Source organism: Piliocolobus tephrosceles, unplaced genomic scaffold, assembly GCF_002776525.5.
Source record: "Piliocolobus tephrosceles isolate RC106 unplaced genomic scaffold, ASM277652v3 unscaffolded_44505, whole genome shotgun sequence".
In the NCBI taxonomy this organism is placed as follows: Eukaryota; Metazoa; Chordata; class Mammalia; order Primates; family Cercopithecidae; genus Piliocolobus; species Piliocolobus tephrosceles.
In genome coordinates, this window is record NW_022329316.1 from 1 (window position 1) to 13,812 (window position 13,812).

The 13,812-nt window shown below is 55.5% G+C and overlaps 1 protein-coding gene across 1 annotated transcript; it reads right to left on the reverse strand.

Moving 5' to 3' along the window:
* Positions 1-808: 808 nt before the first annotated feature.
* Positions 809-12,261, reverse strand: LOC113224352 (ceramide synthase 4-like). Its single transcript, XM_026453543.1, has 10 exons — positions 12,068-12,261; positions 8,946-9,063; positions 7,664-7,782; positions 7,516-7,573; positions 7,105-7,155; positions 6,672-6,764; positions 6,306-6,434; positions 5,369-5,475; positions 1,378-1,534; positions 809-1,295 (listed from the first exon to the last, which is right to left on the reverse strand). The coding sequence occupies exons 1-10, from the start codon at positions 12,238-12,240 to the stop codon at positions 1,119-1,121; spliced, it is 1,182 nt and encodes a 393-aa protein (XP_026309328.1). The 5' UTR covers positions 12,241-12,261; the 3' UTR covers positions 809-1,118.
* Between the last annotated feature and the right edge of the window lie 1,551 nt (positions 12,262-13,812).

Sequence of the window (13,812 nt, forward strand, 5' to 3'; positions counted from 1 at the left end):
TTTGAGATGGAGTGTCGCCCTGTTGACCAGGCTGGAGTGCAGTGGCGTGATCTTGGCTCACTGCAACTTCTACCTCCCAGGTTCAAGCGATTCTCCTGCCTCAGCCTCCCAGGTAATTGCGATTACAGGTGTGCATCACCCTGCCCAGCTAGTTTTTGTACTTTTAGTAGAGATGAGGTTTTACTATGTTGCCCAGGCTGGTCTTGAACTCTTGACTTCAAGTGATCTGCCTGCCTCAGCCTCCCAAAGTGATGGGATTCCAGGTGTGAGCCACCAGGCCTGGCCTCGCCTCCGTTTCTTTATTTTTGGAACCCTTGAAGAGACAGTGACCTCCCCGAGGCTAACCCTTGGGAAGCCTGTGGGATTTTACCCCACTCCCTCCACTATCCCAAGAGAGGCTTCAGGGACCACGAAGACGGGAAATCTCCTGGACTTAAGGACTTCGGAGACAGGCCTGGTCCGCGACCTCCGTGTGAGCTTGGGCAAAGGACGTGACCTTTCAGAGCTAGTCTGTAAGTCTTTGAGAGACTGACCAAGGGTACCCTAAGGGTGGAGGGAGGGGCTTGAGTCACTGGCTGGCGAGTCAGGGGCTCATCTGGGAACAGCATGCGGAGGGGGTGGTCTCTGGGCTCTGTTCCTATCTGGGGCCCCTGGGGCCCTGCAGCCTTGGGTGGCAGTGAGTATCCTGTCAGTGGGGTATGTGAGTATCCCGTCAGTGGGGTATGTAAGTCTAGAGGCCTGGCTCCCTCGGGAGTCTCGGGGGATGAAGAAGGAGCTTTGATAGGGACCCAAGTTCTCAGGCAGAAAATTTGGCTCTGTTTATGTTCTAATCGGACCCTTTTCAGGCTGGGGCTCCCCCCAGCCCCCAGGCTACAGCCTGGAGGTGTCTCTGGCCAGGCACAACATCCAGCTGCTGGCTCTCGGCCCTGTCCATTTGCCCAGAGGGAAGAAGGGCGGGTGGGCAGAAGGAAGGGGCTGGAGACAGATCATCAACCCTCCCCGCCCACCCCGGGTGGGGCTCTCCCTGTCTCCGGAAAGGTGGCCCAGGGCCGCCAGTCCAGTCACCCCAGAAATATCCAAGGTGTTGGGGGCAGCCCTTGACGGCCAGCCCCGCCTGGCTATGTGGCCGTTGTGTGCCTGGTTAGACGCGCGGCCACCCGGCTCCGAGGGCCATCAGTGGGGGCTGGCCTCGGCCCTCGAGCTGCCCCGTTCTTGAGCTGTAGAGATTCCTGGGCCGCCGCCTCGTCCTCACTGGAATCTGATTCTTCCATATCACTACGAATGTCCTTCTCCATCTGGGGAACAGAGAGAGGGATGGAGCTCGGAGCAAGCAGGTAGGAGCTTGGGGCTGGGGCCCCCGGGGAGGTCCAGCCATACCTGACCCTTCTTTATGAAGCTACGGAGCATGCGCAGAATGAGGCAAGACCAGAACACGTGCAGCAGCTGCAGCAACATCAGAAGCCCGTTGAAGAAGTAGTAGCCGAAGAAGGGGCCCCTGTTGCCAAGGGACTCGTAGTATGTGGTGTAAAGGATCCTACAGCGGGAGGGAGAGGAGGAGGCCGGGGCTTGACCAGCCGCTGTGGCCCCTGGTCCTAGGAATTTCTAACTAGCATGGCCTTCCCTGCTCCATTACCTTCTATGGCTCCCAGTGTCCCCCATCCCATCATACCTACACTTTTTTTTTTATTTTTTATTTTTGAGACAGAATCTTGTTCTGGTGCCCCGGTTGAAGTGCAGCGGCACGATCTGGGCTCACTGCAAGCTCCGCCTCCTGGGTTCACGCCATTCTCCTGCCCCAGCCTCCCGAGTAGCTGGGACTACAGGTGCCCGCCACCATGCCCGGCTAGTTTTTTGTATTTTTTTTAGTAGAGACGGAGTTTCACTGTGTTAGCCAGGATGGTCTCGATCTCCTGACCTCATGATCCGCTGGTCTCGGCCTCCCAAAAAGTGCTATTACAGGCATGAGCCACTGCACCCGGCCCATACCTTACCTACACTCTTGAGCTGGGTATGCTAGGCCTGCTCTCACTTGCTTGTACTAAATGAGCAGAACACACAGAAGCTCCCTGACTGGCCATTCATGAACCCCACCCAAGTCGGTACTTATGATCCCAGCTGCTTTCCTGGGTGGTACTCTGACACCTTCTCTCTACTCCTCAGACCCCCATCACCTCCCCCTCATCAGCAGGTGACCGCCTACTCACCTCAGGTGAGGGGCTTCATGTCTCAGGAAGGCAAGCGGTGGGGACTCATCTCCCAAGGAGTATAAAAGGGGAGGGGCCTCATCTCCCAGATAGCCAGACGGGGGCGGGGCTTTGTCTCCCAGGGAGGCTGGGAGGGGCGGGGCTTCATTTTCATTGTGCGACCCAAGCCAGTAGGAAAGAATGTTCCCCAGCACCGCTCCTCCCCTCAAACTCCTCCTTGCTTGTTGCCTGGGACACTGTTCTGGAGCCCAACTCCCACCACACCCTCTCTTCTCAAACTCAGCTCTGGTTCTTCTGTTTTTTTGAGACGGAGTCTCACTCTCCCCCAAGGCTGGAGTTCAGTGGTGCGATCCAGCTCACTGCAACCTCCGCTTCCCGGGTTCCAGCAACTCTCCTGCCTCAGCCTCTCAAGTAGCTGGGATTATAGGCGCCTGCCACCACGCCCGGCTAATTTTTGTATTTTTAATAGGTGGATTTTGCCATGTTGGCCAGGCTGGTCTCGAACTCCTGACCTCAAGTGATCTGTCCGCCTCAGCCTCCCAAAGTGCTGGGATTACAGGTGTGAGCCACCGCACCTGGCCTTCCTGCTGGTTCTTTATCATTAGTGCCAACCCTGCTGTTATTTCACACAAGAAAGGAGAAACCAAAAAACTCATTCTTGACTCTACTCTGTCCCTCTGGGTACCAACTTTTTTCTTTTCCCTGTAGGCTTATTTCCTTTTCTTTGGAACTCCTTCAAAGTACTGGCTGGGCTGGGTATGGTGGCTAATGCCTATAATCCCAGCACTTTGGAGGTGGAGGTGGGTGGATCAGCAGGTCAGGAGTACGAGCCCAGCCTGGCCAACATGGTGAAACCCCTGTTTCAAAAACAAAAAAACCAAAACAACAAAAAAATTAGCCAAGTGTGATAGTGCCTGCCTGTAATTCCAGCTACTCAGGAGGCTGAGGCAGGAGAATCGCTTGAACCCAGGAGGCAGAGGTTGTGGTGAGCCAAGATCACACCATTGCATTCCAGTCTGGGTGACAGAGCCAGACTCCATCTCAAAAAAAAAAAAAAAAAAAAAGTACTGGCTGTAGCTGCTGTGTTTCTCCTATCCCGTAATCAGCTGTAGGGTTACCAGCGACCTTGCCTTCCTCACTCCACAGTGTTTAGCCCTGCACCGCCACCAACCAGTATAACAGGTTGCCAGCGGCCTTCCCTCCTCCCTGGGCCCCTCCCCCCACCCCACCATCTCCCCATCTCACAGTCACTTCCGCCTAATCTACTCAGGCCTTGAACCCAAGACAGATGGGAGCCATGGAGGGTTGTAGCCAGAGGAGGGATGTGATCTGACTCATACGCTCCATGGGCCCTGTTCTTCCTCTCGACCTGCAAACATCAGGGGGCCCGAGGACTGAGCCTCTCTGTCCACACCTGGTCCCTAGGTGATGCTATCCAGGCTGCTGGCTGAAAATACCAGCATGCACTGGCAACTCCTACATGACCTTTCCCCAGAAGCCCGGACGGGCATGCCCACTGCCGTCCCCATGTCTCCTCTGAGGCCACAGACCCCTCAAACCCAGCAAGGCTGAGCTCCTGCTGCCTCAAGCAGTTCCTTCTGTGACTGTTCCCGTCTCCTGATCCCAGAGGCATCCCCTTGAGTCTGCTCACTTATCTCGCCTTCCCTGGGTCCTCTCGCTCCTGCCCATACTTCCCATGATGGTTCCGCTGCAGCTGCTAGAGGGCATCCGGAACAGCTAGGTCAGATCGAATCCCTCCTCTGCTTGTGACCTCCGTGACTCCCATCTCCCTCGGGGTCAAAGCCAAGGTCTTCCCCACAGCCCTCAAGGACCTGCACGGCCTACCCCCTTCCCTCCCTGCCCTTCCCCTCACCCACTGCTCCAGCCACACAGGCCGCCTTGCTACCATTCCCCTAACATGCCAGGCATGGTCTAGCCTCAGGGCGTTTGCACATGCTGTTCTGACTGGACCGGTCTTCCCCTCTGATCAACGTGGTTCTGTCCCTTACCTCCCTCCCACCTCTCTATACAAACGCTGCCAGCAAGGCATTCCCTGCCACTCGAATTCCAACTACCCACCCCTCCCATACTTCCTGCTCCCTTCCCGACATTTTAAAAAAAAATTTATTTATGCAGTGATGGAGTCTTGCTCTGTCACCCAGGCTTGAGTACAGTGGTGCGATCTCGGCTCACTGCAACCTCCGTCTCCTGGGTTCAAGTGATTCTCCTGCCTCAGCCTCCTGAGTAGCTGGGATTACAGGTGCCTGCCACCATGCCCAGTATTAATTAACTAAAACCAATAATTAGTATTGTACGAATTATTGTATTTTTAGTAGAGATGGGGTTTCTCTATGGTGGCCAGGGTAGTCTCAAACTCCTGACCTCAGGTGATTCGGCCACCTCGGACTCCCAAAGTGCTGGGATTACAGGTGTGAGCCATCACACCTGGCCAGTTTTATTTATTTTTAAAACAAAGTCTCTGTCACCCAGGCTGGAATGCAGTGGTACAATCTCAATTCACTGTAGCCTCTGCCTCCTGGGTTTAAGTGATCCAACTGCCTCAGCCTCCCGAGTAGGTGGGATTACAGGCATGCACCATCACGTTTGGCTAATTTTTGTATTTTTAGTAGAGGCAGGGTTTCATCATGTTGGCCAGGCTGGTCTTGAACTCCTGACCTCAAGTGATCTGCCCGCCTCGGCGTCCCAAAGTGCTGGGATTACAGGTGTGAGCTACCCCGTCCGGCCCCCCGACTTTATTTTCTTGTTAGTAAATCTCTCCTTTGCATGCTGTGTAGTTCACCTGGCTGCCTCCTTTACCATCCGCTCCACCCATGAAGTATCTGCTCACAAGGGCAGGGATCTTTGAACTGTGGCCTCTGCTGTGTTCCCAGCACACTCAGACCCCATAAATATTTACCGGGCAGACTTTGGTGCACTGGCAACGCTGACCCCTCCTCCCACTCCACGGTCCAGGCACGCTGAGTAATTCCTAATTCTCTGTCGCACCTTTGCATATGCTGTGCCCTGTGCCTGGCGTGCCTTCTCCTGGAACTCTCCCAACCGAGATCCCCGGCTCGTTAGGGCAGGGTACCAATGGTGAGGCAGTCCTGGAATCTCAGACATGCCCTCCCACCTCCCTGACCCCCATGGGAGGGCTGACTCACTGGGTGGGGAAGAGGACCAGTCGGGTGTAGAAGAAGACCAAGGAGAAGATGAGGAAGAGCGCGTCACACACTTGCTGATACTGCGTGTAGTTGACCATCTTACAGGCCTGAGACGGGCAGCACAGAGACATGGGCTCAGGACCAGGGGCCTGGCCTCAAGGAGAAGGTGCTATGGGACGGGAACAGGTGAATTGGGGTGGGGCCTTGATTCCAGGAACTACCTACATTTCCAGGAAAGGTGAAGAGTGTGAATAAATACAGGCTGGGCACGGTGGCTCACGCCTGTAATCCCAGCCCTTTGGGAGGCTGAGGTGGCGGATCACCTGAGGTCAAGAGTTCGAGACCAGCCTGACCAAGATGGTGAAATCCCATCTCTACTAAACATACAAAAATTAGCTGGGCGTGGTGGTGGGCACTTGTAATCCCAGCTACTTGGGAAGCTGAGGCCGGAGAATCGCTTGAACGTGGGAGGCAGAGGTTGCAGTGAGTAGAGATTGCGCCATTGCACTCCAGCCTGGGTGAGAGCGCGAGACTCCATCTCAAAAAAAAGTGAATACATGCATGCATGCGCCTGTCTGTAGCTGTATCCTCCAAGAAGGGAGGCTGAGGGGGCGGGGCTTTATCTCCCAGGAAGACAGAGGGGGCAGGACCTCATGTCCCAAGGAAGCTGAGAAGCTGGGGGGGAGGGGCCGGGGGGGGCCTCTGCCCAAGGAAGCTAGGAGGGGTGGGGCTTCATCACCCAGGAAGATGGGGGGGGGGGGGGGGGGGGGCCTTATCAGCCTGGAAGACAGATGGGACGAGGCCTTATTACCCGAGAAGGCCAGGAGGGTGGGCTCCATTTCCCAGGAAAGTTGGGAGGAATGGGACTTCATCTCTAGGGGCACCTGGGAGGGCTGGGTACAGCAGCTGGGAAGGGTCAGGCAGGGGCCAGGCCCACCTCCAGCAGGTAGTCGGCGGAATCGTGTAACAGCAGCACCAGAGAGCCGATGCGCAGCAGGTTGGTGCTGTAGGAGAAGGTCATCAGGATGACCACCACGAAGTGATGTATCACCTGCTCCTTGAAATCCTGCAGGAGACAGTGGGTCACGGTGGGGATGAGCCTTGATGCTGGAGGGTGCCCCACCCTACGGGCCAAGAAGTGCGTCCTTTCAAGGGGTTTGTGTGGCCTCTGGGCCCATGGCCTCTATACCTCCTGCAAGAGGCACCAGGGAGCTCTCGAGGTACAGCTGTGAGGCTGCCCTACCACCCAGCTCCCCAGTTCCCTGTCCGTGGTGGGGTCTTCCAGACTCTGGTGTGGCCTCACCTTGCGCTTGACATCAAAGGGCAGCCGGATTAGCAGTGAGAGGTAGAACGCCAGCTCCAAGAGGTACCACCAGTACAGGGATGGCTTCAGGGGCTGCAGCAGGGCAGGACAAGGTTAGCTGTGGGGAGCGAAGGCTCCAGTCGGGCAGGGGTATGGCTCAGGGCCCACTCCCTTTGCTCAAAACCAGGATACTTGAATCCCAGTGAGTGAGCTCCCCATCTCTGGAGGTAATCAAGGGCAGTGGTTTGGTGGAAGCACCTGCTTGGAGTTTTCTAGCCGTTCTCTATTCCCCAGAGGAATCAAAGACACAGAGTAGTACTCGGTGGGGAATGATGGTGGTGTCAGGGCTCGCATCCCAGGTCCATGGCTGCAGCAACTGTGATCATTACCCTGGCCTCCAAGCATTCGCTCACACACCCACACTGCCACTCACCTGGTTTGGGTAATTGTCCCAGCACCTTACTGGGGCCCACAGCCATGATTCCTGCAGGGAAACAGGTGTCAGGCTGTGCGGAGGTGAGAATCCAGCTTTCCACCCTGGGTCTGTGGCCTCTTTGGGGCTCTTTCCATGGTCTCGTAAATGCTGCCTTCACCCAGCCGTGCTTTTTTCTGTCTCAATCTTGATTGGGGAGCTCATTCACTGCAGAACCCTAAACTTCTGGTGCGTGGCAGACCCTAAGTACCTGTTGTGTGAATTCACCACCGCCTGGCCCAGCTCGCTCTCTCCTCGGCTGCACCCCTCCACACACACCCTCCCACCAGATCCAGGCCTGGGGCGTAGGAGGCATTTCTGGGACAGGAGGACGGGGCAGGTGAGCAGTCAGCTACGCTCGGGTACACTCACGTGGTACAGGACCGAGAGACCACCCACGAAGGAGGACAGGTAGAAAAGAAACCTCCAGCTGCGGATAGGGAGGGAGCTGTGAAAACAGGAACCACCCCCCTGCTGCCTTGCACCCCAGAAGTCCCATCCAGCCCCATTCTGGGTTTACCTGGCCTCACAGAACTTCTTGGTCAGCTGCGTTTGATCCTGCTTTCGGCGTCTCCGGAACCATCGTTGGGTCTGCCGCAGTGTGAGGCCACACTGGGCAGCCAGGAGGGAGAGCTGGGGCTGGGGAGGGGGTGATGGGGACAAGGGTCACAGAGGCCCTGTGGTGGCTTCCCCCATGGCCCCAGACAGGACTTGGCTCTGCCCTCTCCTCCACTGCAGCCCCACGTCTTGTCTACAAGGTGACCACGTCTATATGGAGAGGCAGTGTTGGGGGTCGCAGAGTTGGGGGGGGGTCCCAGCGTGGGGGGCCTGCAGAACACTTGGGCCTTAAGCAAATCCTGTTCATAGGGCAGGCAGGTCGCTGATGGGGATGGGATTAAGAGAGATGCTGGTGTGCATCCTCTTCTACCCACAGATAGGCTTCCCTGCGTCCCTCCAGAACGGTCAGTTCCCACCTCCAACCTAGGCAGGCAGTTGAGACCTTGCCCCAGCCCCAAGCCCTACATGAAGAGGGAAATGGACAAGTAGAGGGGGAGTCACGTGGCTTCTAGCTCTGTGGCAACTGCCCTGTTGCCCCCAGGGCATGTGGTCTTCACCATTCCCCACCCCACCCCACTCAGGATGCATCCACGTCTCCACAGTGCAGAGCCTGTCTAGCAGCAGCCACACCAGAGACGCGAATGGAGGGAGGGTCACAGGGCTGCTTCTGTTACTCCATCTCCTACCAACTCAGACCTTCCATTCCTCCCCCAGAATAGGAGAGCATGCAACTACTTTCACTGTCCTACAACCTGTCCATTGTGCAACTATGCCCAGGGAGGCTGCGAGGGGCGGGGCGCCATCTCCCAGGGAGGCTGGGGGGGTGGGGGGGTGGGTCCTCATCTCCCAGGGAGGCTGGGAGGGGGTGGGTCCTCATCGCCCAGGGAGGCTGGAGGGGCAGGGCTCCATCTTCCAGGGAGGCTGGGAGGAGCGGGGCTCTATCGCCCAGGGATGCTGGGAGGGGTGGGGCCCATTTCCCAGTGGGACTGGTATGCCTGGGGCTCCATCTTCCAGGGAGGCTGGAGGGGCGGGTCCTCATTTCCCAGGGAGGCTAGCGGGGCAGGGCTCATTTCCCAAGGAATCGGGGATGAAGAGTGGAAAGTGGGGGCATTTCGGGGGTACCTGAAGCCACCTTGGCTTCTCCTGCCTCAACAAATAGGCCACACACCCACACACCACCCCGCAGGCCCCACCCCCCAGGGCAGTAGTGCCAGTCGCAGGGCACGGGGGGGGGGGGCTCTCACCTCCTCGGGCCTGTGCCCTTCTGTGAGGAAGTATTTTTCCAGCGTGGCATTCGGCTTCACCTGCTTCCTGGTCTGATCCCTCACACCCAGCCACCGGCTCAGGGGCAGGCCGATGAATCTGGGTGCAAGGGAGATAGAGCCCATTAGCCCAGGTGAAGAGACGGGACTGCCTATGCATGAGGGGGCAGACATGCTATCGGTGGGTAAACCAAGTCTCAGAGGTCACAGCTGGCACAGGGCAGGGTGTGTACAACTTGGGGTCTGTCTTCTCCATCTGCTCAGAGGGTTTGGAGGTCCAGAGTCAGAAAGGTTCATGAAACAGGACTCGATTTTCCACTTATTCCCGGCCTCATCCCCTGGGGCCCTGAAGGGGTAGCCCGGCTGCTGTGTTTGACCAAACATAAGGCAGCTGGCTCACGTGAGGTCAGAAGTTCGAGACCAGTCTGACCAATGTGGTGAAACATTGTCTCTACTAAAAATACAAAATCATCTGGGTGTGGTGGCATGTGCCTGTAATCCCAGCTACACGAGAGGCTGAGGCAGGAGAATTGCTTGAACCTGGAGGTGGAGGTTGCAGTGAGCCAGGATGGCATCACTCTATTCCAGCCTGGGAGACAGAGTCTCCATCTCAAAAAAAAAAAAAAAAAAAAAGGCACATGAACCTGTGATGTGTCTGCTGGGTGAGGGTGTGCAGACCAGCTCTTGGGGAACACAGGTACCTTTGCCCAATCCCAAACCAGAGATAAGAGTCTCTTCACTGCCTGTCTCACTGTGACCTGGGTCCTGGCCTGACCCCTCGCCAGACTGGGGGCTCCCCACGGGCAGGGGCTGTTCCCGCTCCAAGCCCCTCCTCCTAGCATCCCCCATTCAGGATAAAGACTTGGAGATCAGGGACCCTGGTCAACCAACATGTTGCCCACAAGAGGGCGCGCCAACACCACAGGTGGGGACCGAATTTTACATCCACCGTCCATCCCAACATCATCCCTCATTTGGGGAAAGGCTGAGAGCAACCTAGCAAGAACTCATTGCAGACTAAATCATGATGCAGAGATAAAGGGCAGATACTTAATGAGCTGTTATCTGCTAAGCATGGGGCCAAGTCCACGTTATATACACTGGCTCACCTAACCCTAACTTAGTCCCCATTGTCGTAATGGGTAAACTGAGGCTCCGAGGGTCAGAGACATGCCCGAGGAGACACTGTGAGCAGGTGAAAGACCTGAAATTTGAGCTCAGGATTCTGGTTTTTGTTTTAAGAGGCAGGATCTCCTCTTGGAGGTGGAGGGTGGGAGGATCGCTTGAACTCAGGAGTTCAAGACCAGCCTGGGCAACATGGTGAGACCTCATCTCTACTAAAAATACAAAAGTTAGCTGGGTTGTGGTGTCACTTGCCTGTAATCCTAGCACTTTAGGATGCCAAGGCAGGCGGATCACCTGACGTCAGGAGTTTGAGACCAGCCTGGCCAACATGGGAAAACACCGTTTCTACTAAAAATACAAAAATTAGGTATGGTGGCACATGCCTGTAATTGCAGTTACTTGTGAGGCTGAGGTCAGAGAATTGCTTGAACCTGGGAGGCAGAGGTTGCAGTGAACCGAGATCGTGCCATAGCACTCCAGCCAAGGTGAAAGAGCTCTGTCTCAAAAAAAGTTAGCCGGGCGTGGTGGCACGTGCCTGTAGTCCCAGCTACTGGTGGGGCTGAGGTTTTTTTTTTGAGATGACGTTTTGCTCTTGTCACCCAGGCTGGAGTGCAGTGGCATGAATGATCTTGGTTCAATGCAACCTCTGTCTCCCGGGTTCAAGCAATTCTCCTACCTCAGCCTCCTGGGTAGCAGGGACTGCAGGCGTGCACCACCACACCCAGCTAATTTTTTGTACTTTTAGTAGAGACAGGGTTTCACCATGCTGGTCGGGCTGGTCTCGAACTCCTGACCTCATGATCCGCCTGCTTCGGCCTCCCAAAGTGTTGGGATTACAGATGGGAGCCACTGCACCCAGCGTAATTTTTTTTTTTTTTTTTTGAGATGGAGTCTTGCTTTATTGCCCAGGCTGCAGTGCAGTGGCCGGATCTCAGCTCTCTGCAAGCTCTGCTTCCCGGGTTTACACCATTCTCCTGCCTCAGCCTCCTGAGTAGTTGGGAATACAGGCGCATGCCACCTTGCCCGGCTAGATTTTTGTATTTTTTTTTTTTTTTAAAGTAGAGATTGGGTTTCACCGTGTTAGTCAGGATGGTCTCGATCTCCTGACCTCGTGATCCGCCCATCTCGGCCTCCCAAAGTGCTGGGATTACAGGCTTCAGCCACCGTGCCCGGCCTGTATTTTTCTAATAGAGACAGGTTTTCACCATATTGCCCAGTCTGGTCTTGAACTCCTGGACTCAAGCGATCACCTGCCTCAGCCTCCCAAATTGCTGACATTACAGGCATCAGCTACCACGCCTGGCCTAGATTCAATTTTTTTGTTTAAAGGGCTAAAACCCCTGCATTTGAAACTGGAAAACCCTCCGCCCACCCCACTGTCCTTCACTAAGACCCTGGGATGCCTTTGGGATGGGATAACACCCCCAGCTCACATTTGCCTTTTTTTTTTTTTTTTAAGATGGAGTCTTGCTCTGTTGCCCAGGCTGGAGTGCAGTGGCACGATCTTGGCTCACTGCAACCTCCGCCTCCCAGGTTCAGGCGATTCTCCCGCCTCAGCCTCCTGAGGAGCTGGAATTACAGGTGTGCGCCCAGCTAATTTTTGTATTTTTAGCACAGATGGGGTTTCACCATGTTGGCCAGGCTGGTTTTGAACTCCTGACTTGAAGTGATCCGCCCGCCTCAGCCTCTCAAAGTGTTGGGATTACAGGCGTGAGCCACGGTGCCCGGCCTCCCATCCCTGTTTTATGAAGATGTTGGCACACCCAGCCCTCAACTGCGGGCAGTGTTCCTATAAACCAGCAATCAGAGGCCAGAATTGTGGGTGGTGGGGGCTGGGGGCAGGCTGGAGCTGGAAAAAGCACTTTGGTGCAAAGCCAGCTTCCACTCGGGACATGCTGCAATGGCAAATTGCACACAGGGCACGAGCACATACTGGAGTGACCGCGGGGGCGATGGATTGCGGCAGGGCAGACACTCACCTCTCAAAGGCGAGGCGCATGGCCAGGAGGACCAGTGCCAGGGGCAGGGCTGCCAGCATGTCTTGGGGGTGGGGGTAGACACGGCCATCCCGGTCTTCCAGCTCTGCCCATGTGACATTGGGTGGTAACCAGAACCTGTGCTGCCAAAGCCACTCGTTGAAACTGGACAGCATTCTGTGGACACAGGTTCCAGTTAGCTGAGAGGTCTGCAAGCCGAATGGGTGGGGCAAGTGAGGCCTGAGGCTGGAGCCTCACAACTCCTACTTGGGCCGTTATCAGCGCAGCTGACAACCAGGAGGCGGGACTGGAAGATGGAACTCCCCTTGCCTGGGACTTTGGAACTATCCTCTGGCCCCAGAAGAGTGGGGCTTTAGCCACCACTCCATTCTCATCACCGCTGCCCTCACTTGCCTGGTCAGTGTTAAAGGCAGAGTTGGGCTGTGTGTCCTCAGGCAAATGACTTGACCCCTCAGATCCTCAAGTTCATCTGTAAAACACAGTAGTAGGCCGGGCACAGTTGTTCACACCTGTAATCCGAGCACTTTGGGAGGCCAAGGCGGGTGGATCACGAGGCCAGGAGTTCAAGACCAGCCTGACCAACGTGGTGAAACCCTGTCTCTACTAAAAATACAAAAATGAGCTGGGCGTGGTGGCACGCGCCTGTAATCCCAGCTACTCAGGAGTCTGAGGCTGGAGAATCGCTTGAACCCGGGAGGCAGAGGTTGCAGTGAGCCGAGATCGTGCCATTGCTCTCCAGCCTGGGTGACAGAACGAGACTCCATCTCAAAAACAAAACAAAACAGAGACAGTAATACCCAGGCTTCTCTACCTAAAGTGCTTGTCCTACTGATTTTTAACAAGAGTAGTAACACAGTCCAAAAATAATAGTTATTATTCTGCATTTAACTGATGCCAAGATGGTAGCCAGAAGTCAAAGGAGTGGCTGCTTGGGGTCAGAAACTTGAGTGGTGGTTGGGCACCATGGCTCATGCCTGTAATCCCAGTACTGTGGGAGGCTGAGGTGGGCAGATCACTTGAGGTCAGGGGTTTGAGACCACCCTGGCCAACATGGCAAAACTCCATCTTTACTAAAAATGCAAAAATTAGCCAGACATGGTGGCAAGCGCCTATAATCCCAGGTACTCAGGAGGCAGAGGCAGGAGAATCGCTTGAAACTGGGAGGAGGAGGTTGCAGTGAGCCGAGATCATGCCAGTGCACTCCAGCCTGGGCGACAGAGCGAGACTCTGTCTCAAAAAAAAAAAAAAAAAATCCAGAGTTCCTTTCCTGGCCATCTTTGGAAGGTAGACTCCCCTGTAGCTGGGAATTTCAGAGGTCTCGCTTGCTATCCCAGAGCCCACAAAGCAAGTGGGTAAGACAGCCTATCGCATGACTGAACTTCCCGGATAACGGAGTGGCGGTCAAGGTGGGGCAGCTCTGGCCAGCATGTCCCAGCCTGCCTGAGGAGCCCAAAGAGCTGCTCCCTTTCCTGAGATCTTGAGCCAAGGGTCCGGCCTACCACAGTGGTTCCCACTCAAAAGTGTGTTCATTCATCTGTCCACCCATCCACCCGTCCATCTACCTATCCATCCCTCTGTCCGCCCATCCAAACATCTGTCCACCTACCCATCAATCCATTCATCCATCAAAACATCTGTCCATCCACTCATCATCCACCTATCCACTCATCCATCCCTCTCTCCACCCATCATCCATCCAAACATCTGTCCATCCAACCGTCATCTAT